This window comes from Cyprinodon variegatus, unplaced genomic scaffold (genome assembly GCF_000732505.1).
Source record: "Cyprinodon variegatus isolate N-32 unplaced genomic scaffold, C_variegatus-1.0 Scaffold144, whole genome shotgun sequence".
Lineage (NCBI taxonomy): Eukaryota > Metazoa > Chordata > Actinopteri > Cyprinodontiformes > Cyprinodontidae > Cyprinodon > Cyprinodon variegatus.
Window position 1 is genome coordinate 371,201 of NW_015150597.1, and position 17,650 is coordinate 388,850.

The following is a 17,650-nucleotide window of genomic DNA, read 5'->3' on the forward strand; positions in this document are numbered from 1 at the left end:
GTTAACAATAGAAAAGCATTCAAAAAATATATGTTTCAACTCATTTTTGGAAAATGCAAACACCTAATGAAAGCGTTCGGGTCAAGTAATTGTAGGTCCATCAGCCACCACCCGAGTGTCCCCACCAACTTTCATTACAAAGTTACACCCTTGATGTACAGGCATCTATTTGGGGTTTTCTAGGCAGCCTTTCTTATGATTTCATATTGTTTCTATCAATATTGGAATTACACTGTTGGTAACCCTTTCATTAGATAAGAAAGATCGTCACAGAAATAACCTAAGTCCCTCCATCTCTGCAGCCTTTTGCTGAGATTGCGCTACTCACAGACGTCCAGGAGGGCACTGTGGTCCGCTGCATCCAGCGCCTGGATGAGGTGCTAAAGGAGGTGCGACAAGCCGCACGCATCGTGGGAGACTCCGTCCTAGGGAGCAAGATGGAGAGGGCCTCGTTGGCCATCCGCAGGGACATCGTCTTCACTGCCTCCCTCTACACTCACTGAGAGCCCATAAACCTAGAGGGAGGACGCCGAGTTTTAGTGTGAAAGAGAAGCCAAACGTGTGGCTGCTGCATGTAGGAGGAGGTGGAAAATGTCTGGAGATCTATGTGCCTAAAAAAAACAAAAAAGAAAGCTTATGTTTACATCAATATACTTGACCAGGATGAAGAGATTTTAGCAGACCAAATATTTTGAGGAAAAGGATGTGGTGTTTGGATTGTAATTTATTGTACAGAAATAAAATATGTGTTCCAAAACTGTTATGATTTTTCTTTCAAATTAAGTAACTGTTTTCAATCTGTGATCCTTTGAAAACAAACAAAAAGGTGGTTTAGAGAGAAAACTGAAGTACTGAGAAAATAAATCAATCATATTTGTCAAAGAATTCCTCTTTTGGATTATACAGCATCTTAGACAGAATCTAAGTTGGTGACCCCTCATCTATTATTGCTATTAATTTTGTCCAAGGTTGAGTACTTACACATGTAAATTAGTTCAGTAAATGTGCTTTAATAATTTATTGTGGCTAAAATCATGTCTTATAGATGGTTAAAGATCCAAAGTCAATTTCTCAGTAAATTTTAATCTCCATGGTATAATGAAAGGTATTCTTAATAAATATATTTTCCCTTGATTTGAGAAGCTTAGTTAGACAATTTTCCAATTGAATAAAATTATTTGTTTAAAATGATAAAAAAAAAACCAACCCTATTAATTATTTCAAGTGCATAATATTTATCTGATTCTTTAGAGCAAAAATTACTAATTCCTTTGGCAGATTGTCGTGATAACCTGCTCGGAGTAAGGGCAAATACACTTATTTTAAGAATATTTTATTTTTTAAATCCTTTCTAGTAGCTTAAGACTAAAATAATGTATTATGATGACAGAAGAAACAATTGATTTGTCCCTCTTATCAATGTTTATATTTTGCCTTTACAATTAACTTTAGCAATTATTTTCAAATTGCATTTAGCTTTAAGCCTAAATTGTACCAAGATAGGATCCCAGTTTTTAACTGTTAGATCAGTTTTCTGAAACCTTGGTTTTGTGATTCACTTAAAGCAGGGGTCTCAAACCGGTTCCAGAAACGGCTGTGGCTGCAGGTTTTTTTTTTTTTCCAAGAAAACAATGGCAAACCAGACTCCATTCATCTCATCAAGTCATCATGTTCAGATTGGATTTACTTGATGAGATGACAGGAGTTGGATTGACACCACTGACTTAAAGGTATAGTAGTAAGAAGATTTGCAATTTTCCCACTCTGTAGGAGGGCCTTACATAATGATTGACAATTAGGAGGACCACTTATTTTGATGATCCAACTGGATAAAAAGGACAGCCTCTACTATACCTTTATATACACAGTGGAATCTGCTTATAGTGGTCACGGATATAGTAATCAACCGCTTAGTGTTCAACAGGCTTGGGACAGAATCATTTCTATATAAATGCTGTTTAAATAATTTGTTTATAGTAATCAAGAATTCCGCTTATAGTGTTCATTTTTGGCCATTTTATGAATGTAAATGTGCAAAAATAATAAGTGGATCGAAAGTCATGACAGCACTCCGGGGTCAGAGCCCATGACGGATGAGGACATCATCACGGAGCTACAAGGGCGCTTTGGTGCGGGTACCAGTGCTGCGAGCAGCGAGGAGGGGAAGGAGACTGTTGTCCCTTCCAGAGATGAGATGAGGAATACAGTTTGCATTTTAAAGACTGGTCTCCTGCATGTTGGTTTAAAAAGCTTTGACCTTTTACATCATTTTGAAAAGGAAGTTGGACAACACTCTGATCCAGGGAACCACGGATAAATATGTGAAGTGATTTCTTATTGCCGTGCAGCAAATCCGTAACACAAAATGGCTTTAATTTTCTGTAGCCTATGCAGTTACATGTTCTATGAAACCGTTTGTTTCAAACTTCAGACTAATTAAAAAAAATAAATACAACAGTGGCACCAGGCTACCAGAGTTATGTCTGCATACAGTGCAGTATACTGTAATTAAACTTTGATGGTACTGTAGAAAAATTCAGGAAATGTGTAAGCTATCTGTTTCATTTCATTTTTCTCTTTGAAAAAACATAGAAATAGCATTTATGATATTCTGCATGTAAAATACCTAAAATAATTGTAAATTTGAATATAGTAATCAATCTGCTTATAGGGTTACTATAAACGGATTCCACTGTATTAAATGAAGGGTTTACCCTGTTTTTTATTTTTATTTTTTTTGTGTGTGTTTGTAATTCTTTTGTTCTATGTCCCATAAAGAAACCCTGGCCCCCCACCGTGGGTCCTTTGTACATCTAGTCTAGAACCGCCACTGCAAAGTGCAGCTCTTTAATCACTTGTGCTCTGGCCTGGATCTGTTCCAGCACACAATCTGGACTGTCGCTTTAAGACGAGGGTAGTTTTGTTTCATTAATTGAAACCTTATCGGAGCAGCAGTCACACGGAGCCAGAGAAGCATCCTGAGCGCTGTGGATGAAAAATCCTTCAAAATAATAATAATAATAAAAAAAAAACACTAGACACCTCAAGTTTATTTAAAACCAGGTCTTTTTAGGATGAAGATATCCTGAAGATGGGTTTAACGCGTTTGGAGAAATAAGTCTAAATCATCGAAAGGAGGTGGGGGGGCTTTTTTTTTTAGCGTTTACCAGCAGCTGGAGTAAAGCACATCGGACTAAAAGGAGCCATTTATTACATCTGGAGGCATGTCGTCGGAAAAACACGGTAAGACTGAGCCGCATTTGTTTGTGAGGTTTGCCCGGATTGTGCGCGCAGTGCGCCGCATCCAGCAGGAGGATGCGCCGCTGTGTGGGTGCAGCATGAGGGGTAGAAAATCACCGCAGGGCCTCCAATTATCACTGTTAAAAGTGCCCCCATCAAGATGCCTTCGGTTTATTCCCACCCCAGCGACATCTTTCAGCTCACTTGTTTTTACAAACCGCTCATAATATGGCGTTGGAATAAATGCAATCTCAGTTTGCTCCATTCTCTAATTTCTCCTCATAATTTCGCACCTGCTTACGCACAGTTTGATGATCATGTGGGTGTCCTCTGCGCGTTTTTACTTGCTCCTTTCTCTATGAAATATTCACGAATTAATAAAATAATAATTAAAAAACTGTAATGGATGCATCTCTACAGCTCTGTATTTCTTTAATAATATTTAAATGTAAAACTCTGGTTGAAATGGAGCTGGGTTAAGAAAAAAAATTGATACAGTTCTGAGATCATACAGTGGATGAGGCTGCAGCTTTAAACAAAGGATGAACAGCAGCAGCCATGTAATAAAATAACTAAAGCAATCCAGCAGCAACACCAGGTAGAAGATGCATATCTGAGGAAAATATAGAAGTATGCAATGTACCCCCTCCTAACCTTCCTGTAACCTCTTCCCATTCTGTCACCAGTGGACCACAAACAGGGTTGAACATTGAGCGGCCTTGGCTCCTTCATGTAATGTACTTTCTGGATACTCCAGCTTCCCCCTGCAGCCAAAAACATGATTAAAAGGTTAAACTGCTCTCTAAATTGTTTGGATTTAAAAGGTTAATCATTCTTGTACCATAGGATGAGGCATTAAACACTGCAGCCTTACACAAAGGACTGCAATACTGGAGGGAAATCATTTATTTTTTCTTTTTATTACAATTCAAATCAAAAAGTGTGATTTGTATTCAGCCCCATTTGAATAAGAACCACTTTTCACTGCAGTTTCAGTTGAACGTTTAGGGGCTACATCTTTAGACTAAGTATATAAAACATTCAGTATAGTAGGTACTTTGTATAATAATAATACAGGCTATGAATTTGCCCATTTAGAGAAGCTCAAACATTCCTGTTCTTGTCAGACATAAGCACAAATTATACATAGAACATGATTATATATATCAATAATTCTATATAATGTTTGCATGTGTTAAATTTGTATTTTGTACTGAATTTTAAAAAATTGTTTTTGATTCATCCATAGGACAGTGATGTACTAAACAGTGTTTTTTTTTTTTAAGTGTGACCACAGATTCTCAATTTTATTTAGGTCTGAGCTAGAATGTGATCTTCCACCTGTTACTCTGCTTCAACACACCTGACTGCAATAGGAGCTCATTAGCAGCGCTCTGCATCGGTTGACTGCATGTTACTGAGGTAGCGTAATCTTTTGATTCAGGTGTGCAGGGCAAATAGCATGTCTAATAGTTTGCAGGACTCCAGCTCTCCAGGCTTTGAGTTTCAGGATAGTTCTTTAAGGATTGCCTTGTATTTTACTTTATCCTTTTCCCCACCAATTCCCTACTGTAGAAAAGAAACCCCACTGCTATATTTCACCATTAGGACCGTGAATTTGAGATGTTAAACAATGTTTTTCCTGCATTCATAACACTTTGCATGTAGAGCATCTTTTTGAAAGGTTTGTGGTGCACATGCTGTGGATCTTTGCACCTCTCCTACAGTCTGTGGACCTCTTGGTTGCTTCTTTGAGCTCCACTTGTCTGTGCTGTCCAATGGATCACTGTGAAGGCAGCACAGTCTGTTAAAAAATCTATCAAAATAACATAATATCAATATTGTAAGGAACTTTTCAGCTCCAAATTTTTCAGCTCCGAATCAGAAATATCTGCAGCCAGCTTTAAGCTGTTCGCCAGACTTTTCTGCAAAATCAATTAAATTCACTTTAGTTCGTCTAGAAAAATGCACCATAATAGTGTATGCTGCTCTATTTGTTTTGCTGTCTTTTTTAAAATCATTATTCAATCGATATATCACCTCCCCCCAAACAGAAGCTGCCTTGTGCACATGCTGTTGACATCACATGAGGCACATGATCAGAGCTCTTCAGTGTGTCCATTTCTATTTTTTCTTGTTTTTCCCCAATTCACATCTACGGTACTTATAAAGTTTCTCTTTAAAGCTTGTGTTCCACATGTCAGAGCACTTAGATTTTATGAATAAAACAACACAGGGAAGGATGAAATCTATAGATTTCTTTACCAATTATTCCCTGTAGAACTACTGCATCAACTTCTGGTTTTGCTCTAAGTCAGATTTAGAGATAGGGACAATATTTTTGGCCAATACATATTTTTTCTAGTGTTGCTAGAAACTGGCATGTGTTGGCAGATTAATTCTGCATTCAGGAACCATGGCTTGATCATTTGGAGTGCTTGCATTACCACTACCCTCCATTTTCCAGCTCTTGTTAATGTTTTGTTTAATTTGCTAATAGATGTTTCTTTTTTGTTAAAATTGAGACATTTAATAGTTGCTATAATTGTGTAATTTTTATTCTGTAAAGGGGTGGTGGGGGGGTGGCAATGTCGTCTGGGGATCTGTTATGGATTTTTTTTTTTTATTACCCCAGGGGAGTGTTAATTTGGCAGATACTTGGAAGAACAGTTGGTCTACCTGGGAAAGACAACTACTTAGAAGAACCTATATAATTTCTGATTGCAAACATAACTATGCCAGAAGCTTTTAGGTGGTTGCAAAATATACCTGGGACATTTAACCTAATTATAGCATCGGTATATCAGGCAGGATCAATAAAATTGACACTTTCTTCAGCTTCTTAGGTTTCCAGGATTGGAATTTATCCATTTATTGTGACCTCAAGCATCTCAGAAAAGTAAAAAAAGCAAACAAACATATGGTTTGGGTCTGAAGGAAGGTTTGAGCTTCTCCAAATGGGCAAGTTTAGAATGTTATCATGTGAAGTACATACTGTACTGAGTGTTTCTAGTTCTGTAGATATTGCTTTAATATTAGCTATTATTAGAAACCATAATGAAACTACTTTCAGCAATGACTCATGTGCTGCCAGACTTTGTAGGATGCTAGATTTTATTAGCTCAAGCTATAACTGCTACAGACATGACATTTATAATGCTATTATTTTGTATAAAACAGAAATAATGAAGTTTTACTTCGGAAAATTTCTTTGATGTCTGATATAAGCAGAGATCCTCCATAGTCAGTGTCAGACAATGAGAATCATCAGTTGTTTTGAATTTTAAAGAACTATTAATTTCGACGAAAATATTGGAAACTGGATGCCAGTAAAAATAAAAGGGAGGACTTGGCAACAAAATGCAACCTCATGCCCCGTTGTACACATTTCATAGGGTACTGGTTGTGTTTTTTGAGCAAAAAAATAGACTTTGATGAAAAAGCATTAAGTAACATTTTTCATGGGTGCCACTACTGGGTCTACAATAAAGATGCAATGGATGTGAAAGAAAGCTTGAACAAGTATGGAGTCTATGAATAACTTTTTCTTGCTATTCTAACTCCTTGAGATGCCACAGAGAAAGCTCCCAACGTCATTTAGAAAGAATCTTAACTATTCATAAAGTCTGATGACTGACTTTGAATAATTTCAGAGAAGTCGTCTAACAAGGCTTTGAGATTGAAAGATATTTGTTTTCTTATAGCGATGGTTTGCAGTATAAGTCAGGAAATAAACCTCATTAATGAATTTCAGTGATCTCTGAATATTTATGAGTTTTTTTCTTAAGTTTTCTTTATTGGAATTTCTATAAGGATAACATTTTGTTATAAATGTTTGGTCCATTTTTCTCCTTCACGAGAAGCGCTTCTTATTCTGAGAGACGCAGGAATAAAAATTCTGTGATTGCTGTTACAGATGAGCACTGACATCTACATTTCTCTCAACATCATCGAGCTGCTGTAACCTTATCTAGGTGTGACCCCCTCGTTTGTTTCTGGTCCGCTTCCTTCTTGTGACGAGTTCTGTAACATTACGTAAGGACGGTCCCCGAGCAAGAGTGAGTCGTCATCACTCAGCTGCTTGGCTCGTCTTCTGTACCGCCAACATCAACCTCTGTTTTTCCTCCCTTTCTTTTCTTCTCCATGTCCCTGTCAGGGAGTATTATCTCTGCTCCCCCTCCGAGCTGCCAGAACACAACACCCTATCAGTTATTTTACACATCTAACGAACACAGAAGAAACTCATAGGTGAGAAAAAGCAGACGAGTTTCTCCACGGCTGAAATGCCACATTTCTGACTGATGATAAACAAAGAGGAAAGGGGTATTTGTTTCATCATCTTCTGTCTGAGGTGTTTGAATGTCAATCGCTGTCATCATTAATGCAGAGATGAATTCGAGTGGAGGCTCTCAGGCTTTGAAAATGTTCCTTGAAGTGGAAAATAACAGAATTGAGATAGGATGTGCTGTTTTCAAGCCCCTTATATTGTGTTGATGTTGTTCTTCTGATTATGTGATCTCTCCTCCTCTCAGGAATCGACGACTCTGGTCGTCAGGCCATGCAGCCGCCCCCATACCTCCCAGGTCCTCAGGACCCCAACATGCAGCAGCATCCCAACATGGCCGCCGCTCCAGGCGCCCAGCCCGGTTATCCGGCTCCACCGCCTCCTCAGGGCTCTGAAGGATACTTACAAGAAACACAGTTCCACTGTGGCCCATTTGGGCCCCCTGGGACAACACAGGGCTACACGGTTCAGACCCAAGCCCCCGGCGGCACCATGCCGCATCCTCCTGTTGGATACATCCACCCGGGATACCCCCTGCAGCTGCAGCCCTGCACAGCCTACGTACCCATCTATCCCATGACGTCGGTGGGTCTGACACAACTTGAGATTTATAAATTTACATACGTTTAGAAATTACTGGGTGACTAGATCTCTGTTTCATTAATATGGGGTGTTTGTTTTAATTTATCTATGATCTTTAGGATTGCTGTGTCCACACAGACATTTTCATTATCTTATACTGTTATGCTGATGTCGTACAAATCCTGATATAGACACTTATTTAATCTTTGCTTCTCTAATCCAGGTGTTGCATTGACTGGAAACTGTTTAAATATGCTATCAAGTCTGTTTTGGATGCAACTCAGTTTAATGTCACATTTATGAAGCACAGTGCACTTTTTATCATTATCAATAACATGACGATTACTGGTGTTTTAGATTTACAGCACAAGTGATCACTGATGAGAAAATAAAGCCAGACAATATAGTTCCTAAATATTTCTCTTTTTTTATTCTTTAAGAGAAAAATAATCTAATAACAGTTAAGATACTTTTGCAGTGGACAGATTTTAGACACGGTGTGTGAAAAAATACTTAGGAAGGGAGGGAATGTGAATGCATAGTGACAACAAAAACTGTCTGGATCACCAATACCAAGTCTACTTATAAATCTCTGACAACTACTTTTATCTCTTGGGAAATTATAGCAAATATATATTCTCAGCAGTAATATTTTTGTTTAGAGTTCTTGAGATTATCTAATCCTTCTTTTAATCAGCAAACAGATTTTTTGGGAGTCTCAGGACTATTTAAATTCCTTAAAGTGAACCATCTGGGCTGCAGCATTGGCAGCCTCAGAGCCGTGTTTCATTTTATAAACCATAATAACAGTGATGGTTAATTTTGGTCTGCCTCACTTTGTTTAACCCCAGTTTACTGTGATTTTTTTTTTAAGTCTTTATGTGCTGTGTTGTGTTTTAATTGAACAGATAATTACTTTTGAAGAATTAAAATCAGTCAAGAAATATCATGAATAAAGTGATTTGAATCCTAAGAACCTGACATTGGGAGAATCTGCAATGCATCGTGATCATCATGGAGGCTATCTGCAGTCTCATGAAATAACCTCGGCTATTTTTACATTTCTGGGTATGCTGCACAAGAATCTCAATAAGGCTTAAACATGCAGTTTAGAAATTCAAAGACTAAGCTGTGGACATGTCTCTCTGCAAGAGGCAGATATATCATCAAATGGTAGACAGTTTGGACAAAGTCATTTATTAAAATTTGAAGGTTGTAATTCAATAGCTATAAGTTTTAAATGAGAGCTGATTTATGTAGCCATCGGTAAGTGAAAATGACTTTGCTGTTTGAAAAAAAAAAGAAGCTAAAGTGTCTTTCTTTTGCATAAAACCATGTTTGAGCTTCTGATTTAAACATCTAACCCCTCTATGTTCCCGTCTGCTCAGGGTCAACCCTACATGCCAGCGGGAGGAACTCACCCAGGGATCCCCCCAGGTCAGATTCACCCCATGCAGATGCCCCCCAGCATCACCCTAATGGACCGCCGGCCGCCTCATGACTACCTTCCCATCGCCGTGCTCACCACTGTATGCTGCTTCTGGCCTACAGGCATCATTGCCATCATCAAGGCAGTGAAGGTAAAACTCATTTTCTTGATGTAGTTTTATGTTGGAAGGATTTCACCCTCAAAAATAAATCAGTTTACCAAAACAGTTTGGTGAATTTGATATTTCCTGCTTGGGAAACATTTTAGGCCACAAAACAAAGCCCATAAAGTAATGGATTAGGGAGTTTTAGATTTAGGAAAATATAGACATTCTTTGATTGATTCCTTGTTTTGTCCAGCTGACGTCAAGACTCCAATATCTTCACCCTGCAGGATATCCCTATAGCATGATAATGAAACATCACCCCACCCATCAAATGATGACCTCCCATATTTGGTAATTCTGCTCCTGATTAGCTCCAGCAGATGCATTCAGGATCTGTTAAAATTGAACCCGATTTCTGGGAGCATGAACCCAATGATCTGCTTGTTGAATGCAAATAAAGAAATTCAAAAGTTGTAGAGAGCTGCAGATAAAATAGGTAAAGCTCTGAGAAACATCAGGTAGAGTCAACTGTTGAGTCTGAAGAGGTTATCATTAAATAGCTTTAGAATAATCTTCATAAAATCCTCAACATAAAACTGATTCCCTGGACTGAGATTAGAGAGGATGAATTTTGTTCTCCGGCATGGCTTGTGTGCAGGCCATGTGCAGCGGCGTCAAACGTGTCAAAGGTCCTCTTGGTGGCTCTTCTCACACTTAATGAGTCCTGTTGTCTTATGTGTGTGACGGTAAACCGTGCTGACCAACATGCACTCAACATGCCACGTTACGTAACTGCACCACTGTCAGTGCAACGGGACAGAATGGATTTTGTCCTCTGGGCCCGCTCAGCTGGCTCTGAGCTGAGCTGAGCTGACAGGGCAGGGAGGCGCTGGTCCGAGCTGTACAGTATGTGTCACTGCACTGTTTGCGTTGCGTGCATCCGCCTCTTCCTGAACATGTAGCTTGCGCTGCAGTGAAATCGATCCATACATGGTGATGCGGGGTCTGTCTGGCTCCCACTCATGCAATCGTCTCGTTATGCAACATGTTTGCTCATTTTTCTTCTCTTTTTGTTCACTGCTCAGGTGCGCATGGCAATAGCTCGAGGGGACATGGTGACAGCGGAAATAGCCTCCCGAGAGGCTCGCAACTTCTCCTTCATCAGCTTGGCCGTGGGCATTGCCTCCCTTGTGCTGTGCACCATCCTCACCGTGGTAGTCATCATAGCCTCGCAGCATCACGACGACGACTGGGACCCCTAACTGGTCCTGATCCCCTGATGGGAAGCCACTATGTCTAAATATTATCTAGCTAACTTCTCTCAATCATTTGGTGAGGAGGGGAGTAGGAGGAAAATGCACCATTTCTGCTTGTTGGCCCTTTCTGTATAGCTACCCACACAGTTTAAAGACCTAACCTGTTTCTATCAAACACCCACTAATGACCAAAAATAGCAAGCAGTTTTTTAAATGGGTCTAGAGTGACCACTTCATATTTCCTTTCATATTAAAAGTAGGAGCTCCAGGATGCAGACAAGCCTTCTTGTATTCATGATTTATTTGTCTGCTGGTAATTAAGGCAGCCTTCATTGATGCATTGAAATTAAAAACAAGTCACTGTGTTTATTATTTCAGTGGACCCACCACCTTTATTTATTCACATATACAAATGCACATGTAGCCCCTGCAGCGTGTGTAATACATCTGATATGTATAACACGCTTTTCTAGAAATGGTTTTTCATTTGTAGTTTTTTTTTTTTTTTTTTTTGCTATAGGGTTCTAAATTGTGATGAAGAATTGCTCTGTAGACATTCATACCTACAGATATCCAGCCAACATTTAAACAGAGGACCCATTCTGGTAGGAAATGGGTTGAACATTGAGCTTCAGATTGGATGCACCTTAGGTTGTCCCTTATGTGAACTGCATAAATAGGTTTGTTGAAGATGCATATTTAACCCAAGTTTGTCCTTTTAGAAGACAAATTTGTCCAAACATATAAACATCTAAGATCACCAGAAAGTATTCACACCCCTTCATAAAAAAAAATCAAGTTAAGTATGATTCTGATTTTTAAAACTTCTACACCGAATAACCAATAATGACAATTTTAAAAATTATGTTTTCAGACATTTATTTCATTTATAGAAAAAACTTAAGCATAAAGTTGTAAAGGTATTAGCCATATACCTTTTTGCTTTTTATATTTGTGCTAGAAGATGAATTTTCACCCTAGTCCACAGCACTACTGCAGATTAGCATCCCCACACCATGATGCTTTCACCACCATGCTCTATATTCTGGATGGTGTTAGCCAGCCAATGAGCAAGGCCCGTTTTTACTCCAGCGTTTTATTGTCATACTGTCACAAGTACAGCACAATGAAATTCACTCTCTGCATTTAACCCATCCCCTTGGGGACCAGTGGGCTGACATTTGCGGTGCCCAGGGAGCATTAATCGTCTTTGCTCATACTGGCAGTCTGTGGAAGTAGGTTTTCGAACTCACAACCTCAGGATTCCAAGCTCTAAACACTAGGCCACCTGTTTTTATCCAGTCACGATGCTTGGAGCTCAAGGCAAATTTTTTTATTTTTTTTTTTAAACAGACCAGAGAACATTGTTTAGCCTGGTAGTTTTCAAAGTGTTTTTTTTTGCCAAAGTCATGCCTGCTGTCATGTGACTTTACATAAAGTGTTTCCTATCTCACCACTTCACTATAGCGGCCTAATTAATGAAGTAACGTTATTGATTGTTCACACCCTCTTTAGGTGACTCTTAGTTTTTTTATTCACCTCACTGGCACTAACTACTGAGTTTGGTTTAGAGGCTAAGTCAAAAAATCGTCCAAACAGCTTCCATTCCTGTATAATGGAGACCTTGTGCTCTTCAGGGTATTTTGATGCATTTTTTCTTTCTGTTTCCCCTCATTTTTGCCCATACAGCCTGGTGTAGGAGACACCAGGCGATTGCTTTGTCTTCATTATTTAGTTTCTGCTCTGATAAGCACTGTCAAGGGGAGGACCTTGTAAGGACGTGTGTGCTCCTGCTATCATGTTTGCTCAAATCAAGATGTAGAAGGAGCTCAAGGAGGGCCAGTGGTCAAACCAAAGGGCAGTTTCTTTAGAAATTCAGAAAAATGTCTGAATTGATGTTTGCCATTATTATCTTGTTTTTGTAGATAAAAAAAAGTTCATTAATCTATGTTTGGATTTAGACAACAAAATATAGAGTAAAGAGTGAGAGGCTGTGAATACTTTCTAATAGCTCTGTACACCTGCTTGCTGGGTGTGAAGTGAGCGTCTGTCAGAAAAATTTGATCAATTTCTATGATGAATAGTGGATAAAAAAACTTCCAATATAAACTGTACCTTTTCTGTTTAAATAATATGCTTTTGATTTACATTCTTCATTATTTAATTACGACCCTTCTGCTGTAGTATATAGTGAGTTTTTCCAGCTATCTGATACCCTTAATTGGCTTAATGTTAATACCTTGTGGTGATAATGATGACATGGCACTTTGTAGTATCCAGATAAAATGACACAGCTGTTTACATTTATAGATCTTATAGTGCATGATGAATATAAATCTAGGCTAATGGGCTTTTAGTGCAAAAGTACCTGTGCTGCCAGCAACGGATGGGAGCATTTCCTAAAATATTCAATGGCTTTGCGATGCAGTATTTTCCAAAATGGTAAACAAGCTAATCTTGTAAAGATAGAGAGACTTAGTCAAGAAGAATATGCATATTAGATCTACAGATATTCTTTTTTGCAAGTAATGTAGACAAGTATTAGTATTTTTCTGTGGCAGATCTTATGCTATTTTACCCTCTAAGACTCTGTTCTAAGTGCAGCAGTAGACATATGAGGTAACGTAACCCTGCATGTCATCCTCAGTTTGTTTTCCATTTGTCCTAAGTATTAAGGATAGATGTGTGCGTCTGGTTCCTACAATGTAGCTCTGAACAGCAGCTGTGCTGTTGTCTCTGAGAAGTAACGTGGCTTTGAAGTCGCAGTATGAACTTTTATCTGAGGTTTCAGGGGGTTATGAAATTGAATGTTTCCAGTAAAAGAGAGAAAAACAATATTGCCTAAATTGTGTTGTAGCACTTTCTGCTCTATGAAAACGATATCCCTCCCTGTGAGTCCCCATTTACTGATCAATGGACCTATGACATATCTTTGCTTTTTCCTTTGATGAAGATGCTTTAGAAAATATTACAGAGTTCTATAAATTTACAGATAGTATTTAAAAAGATATATGCTGTGGTTTGTAATTAACAGTATTATTAATGCCTATGTGTTATATTTTGTATATTTGGGTACAACTGGGCCTTCATTTATTAATCAGAAACAAGGATTTACCCTTTAGGTGTAAAGTAATTCTTTAAAAAGGAAGAGTTATTCTTTTATAAAATAAGTTGTGAGTTTATGTAGAACTTATTTTTTATCCCTAGGAGTCGTGTAAGTAGTTTGTTCTTTCCGATATGCTTAGAAAAAACAACTACTTCTTACAGTAGATTAATATACTCAGCATCTTTATTGCTTTAGACTTTTTTCTTTTTTAATCTCTAATCACTGGCTCATGTCGGTTAGAAAACAGCTTCTCCTCATTTCATCATAGTGAAACCACAAATGTTTGTAATAATGGCAAAAGTGAGTTGCACTTAAAGATTTTTTTTATATTTTTTATTTTCACTTATGAAAATGTATCATAATTTAGACCCGTTCTATTGAAAATAAAAAATACATTTGTTCAGACATCTACCAAAAGACAGGAAGAACTGCCTCCCATCTGCACGGAGTTGACAAACGTCTGGCACCTGATTGGTCTAAATTCATCCTCAATATTTCTGGTAAAAAAAAAAAAAAAAAGTATTTTTTAAAATGTCAGCCTAAAAATTTCCTTAAATTGGTGGTTCCCTTGCAAAATTAGGCAACAGGACCTCTTAAAAATATTAGAACATATTAATTATCCCTAATATGTAATGCATAAGGTAGATGCCATAATAAGAAATATCCCCATAAGTTGAAGCCTCATCTAGCATTTTCACAGTTTGAGGTTGTCTAACAAACTACTAATTTGTTTTACTTTCCAATCACTTAAAAAAAAATGTGCCTCTCTTCTAAGAAATGTCCAGAACAACATATTTTTACTCAGATTTTAAGGGAGATATATCTAATGACTATCACATTTGCAGCCTTTATTCCTGGAAAAAGCCAGCTATTCTGGACCCGTTTTTCCTTTTAAAGAATGAACTCTACACAGATAACATTTTTAACACACTAATTTCAGCTAAAGATTCAATTACACAGAATCAGCAGTGACTCTTAAGACTGCTTCATGCTGTCAGGCGGCTATTAATGTGCTTTCCTGATTCAACAGGTCAGGCAGTAATCAGCACTTGGTTTGACTGAAAAATGTTTTTAACTGAATATAACATTTTACTTATTTCCAGTTATTATAAACCTTGTTGGCAGCTGTTGCTACCAGGTATGGAAGAGGATTAGGGCCATTGAAAAAAATGTTACAAGAGAAAGCCAAAAATGATTTTGATTTCCGACTTTATTTTCAGAACTCTGACTTTTTATTTTATTTCTGATTTTAATCCAAATTATTCTCATAGAATTATGACTATTTTTTATATTCCTCCCTTATCAAAGTGACAACCCTGGGCTTTGGTGGTATACTTCTAATTATTTTGACTTTTAATTCTGAGATTTAAGTCTGAAATCTGAAAATAAAGTCATAATTAAATAACCTTTTTTTTTTTCTTGATTGGTCGTTTTGTTTTTGGTTTTGTAAAATGGCCCTAATGCTCATCTGTATCCAGATGTAAAATAACCAGGTAATAGGTTTTGTTGCCTTTTCATATATGGCTAAATTGATTTGAAAAGCTCTTTCCCCCTTTAAAATGAAATGAAACAATTAGAAGATTCGTTTTATACCTAAAATGTATATCTTGCAGAAATATTTAAATGCAATAATAGGGGATAACAACAGACATGGAAGGAGAAAAAATGTTTTCAAAGCACTGTATACCTAATATCTGCATAGATCTTATGGGTCAGTTTTTAAATGATCTAAGAGGCAACCGTCAAACATGGCAGAACGTTTTACTGAAGCTAACAGTTTAAGAATGCTAAGAAGTCTAATAAATTCAGAAAGAAACAAAAAGTTGACTTCCCCCCCCTAAATAAAATGTTATCATCTAGATTCTAGATTCATCTAGATTAGAAACTCGTCTTTCAAGTTTAACATTGAAATTCAGTCTGCACAAATTGACAACATCCACTTCAAAGCTCTTGCACCTGAAATGTCTCTATTCTTTAACATAAGTGCATTTCAAATCTGTAGAATATTTTTCTTTGAACATAAGAAAAACCCAACCAAAAAGAAAAGCTCCGTCTTAAATTGAGGTTATACATGTTAGCTTTCGTTACAAGCCTGGAAATGGCGCATGGCTGGCCCTACACTCTCAGAACAGATTTTTAACTTGCCTTATTTCACCTCATTGTTTGTTTTTAGCTTTCTACATATTGAAGATGTGTGGTATCTTATGGTCAGCATATTAGAGCTTGCAGATTTATTTCATTACTTTTTTTCATAGAAGCCTTGTGGTGCAAGGCTAACAGTTGGAGCTACAATAGCTTAGCAACGGTGTCACTGTCTGAAACAAGGCCAAATAGAATAACAAACAATAAATGTCAAAAAATGATATAAAACATACTTATCAAAGTTGTAGTGAACAGGTGTAAATGTATTTCTTAATGCAAATACAAATTTTTCTGTTTGATAAATTCAGGCCCTTTAATTATACGATGTGTTCCAGCGTAATTGAGGCACAGTGCTGTTTAGTATTATTGTGCAGAAGGCTCTGGCAGTGAGTGTGTGTCTGCTGAATATAGAGACTTCTATTATGTGGCATTAGGCTGCGACTCTCCATGTGCTTTACAATAACTGCAGCTGTTTGTGCTACAGCACCAAGATGATCCCCTGTTTCTGTCATTATCTTAAGTTTTTAAGGGATTTGCTTGTTTAAAGAGCCAAAAACTACCTTGTGTACATGTAGGGGGTTTATCATCCTCATGTTCTTGGCTGTGTTGCACATGCATTGGTTGTTTCCGATTTCAGTTGTTTGAGTAACGAATAAAATAATTCTGGTTTGTGAAGGAAATCTTTGGTGTCTGGTTTCTGCATCACCTCTCGATCCTCTCTGTCACTGTGGCATCTCCTCTCTCCCTCATCACTAAGATGCTATTTATAGTTGCCCCGGTTTTTTCTTCCTCCCTTCTCTGTTGGAGAATGATACACAGAAGCTCTCACAATCTTCTGTTTAATCACATGAGGTCTTGTGGGTATTTATTTTGCAGCGGCTGACATTTCTGCACCACAGAAAATATAATTATCTTCCCCAAAACTCTTCCACTGCAGGCAAAACCATTAGAATTGAGAATGCAAGCTTTTTGCTTTTTTGTTGAAGATTACCCATTTTGAAAGGATGCAACAAAAAGAGTCATTCATATTCCTAATAGGATAATCATCTGTATGTAGGTTTTTTTTTTCTTTATCAGGTGATGATGAATTAATTGTATTTTTTTGGAAAAGTAATTATAGTATGTATGCAGGCTTTTTAATTTAATACATCTGAATAAAATCTATTGGAATCAAATACCGATCAAATAGCGCAGTTTACTAGTCTGTCATTTAATCCTAGTGTAAGTCAGTGAAGAGGTTTGTTTAGAACATGGGTTGGAGAAAAAAAAAAGCATCATGGAGACAAGGACAGCAACAGACAGGTTGCAGAGAGAGAAAGTTGATTTATGTTATGAAAACAATAGCCAAAAATAAGACATCTTGCAGAGATCTGTTGAGTCTATGATCTGAAATGAGAAGTGGCCTGCAAACCTGCGGTAAAAAGAGGTAAATCCAGAATGCCAGTTTTGCTCTTGATTTTACTAATTTAAACAGTCTAGAGCTGTTATTACTATTTTCAGCACT

At 37.6% G+C, this 17,650-nt stretch overlaps 2 protein-coding genes across 2 annotated transcripts in view; both read left to right on the forward strand.

The window, feature by feature from the left end:
• Window positions 1–984, forward strand: part of skiv2l (Ski2 like RNA helicase) — a 21,928-nt gene extending 20,944 nt beyond the window's left edge. The window contains exon 29 of the mRNA XM_015376975.1: window positions 303–984. Coding sequence (XP_015232461.1) covers window positions 303–503 — 201 coding nt within the window. The 3' untranslated portion in view covers window positions 504–984. The remainder of the gene's footprint in view (window positions 1–302) is intronic.
• Window positions 985–2,980: 1,996 nt separating this feature from the next.
• LOC107086142 (proline-rich transmembrane protein 1-like) lies at window positions 2,981–17,048 on the forward strand. Its single transcript, XM_015376912.1, has 4 exons — window positions 2,981–3,243; window positions 7,773–8,110; window positions 9,496–9,687; window positions 10,728–17,048. Exons 1-4 carry the CDS (start codon window positions 3,225–3,227, stop codon window positions 10,902–10,904), a joined length of 726 nt encoding a protein of 241 aa, XP_015232398.1. The 5' UTR covers window positions 2,981–3,224; the 3' UTR covers window positions 10,905–17,048.
• Window positions 17,049–17,650: the final 602 nt, after the last annotated feature.

Excerpts from the sequence above, each read along its gene's own strand:
- LOC107086142 (XM_015376912.1), top strand. Across the intron at positions 8,111-9,495 it reads CCATCTATCCCATGACGTCG|GGTCAACCCTACATGCCAGC; the intron begins GTGGGTCTGACA and ends CCGTCTGCTCAG. Across the intron at positions 9,688-10,727 it reads CCATCATCAAGGCAGTGAAG|GTGCGCATGGCAATAGCTCG; the intron begins GTAAAACTCATT and ends TTCACTGCTCAG.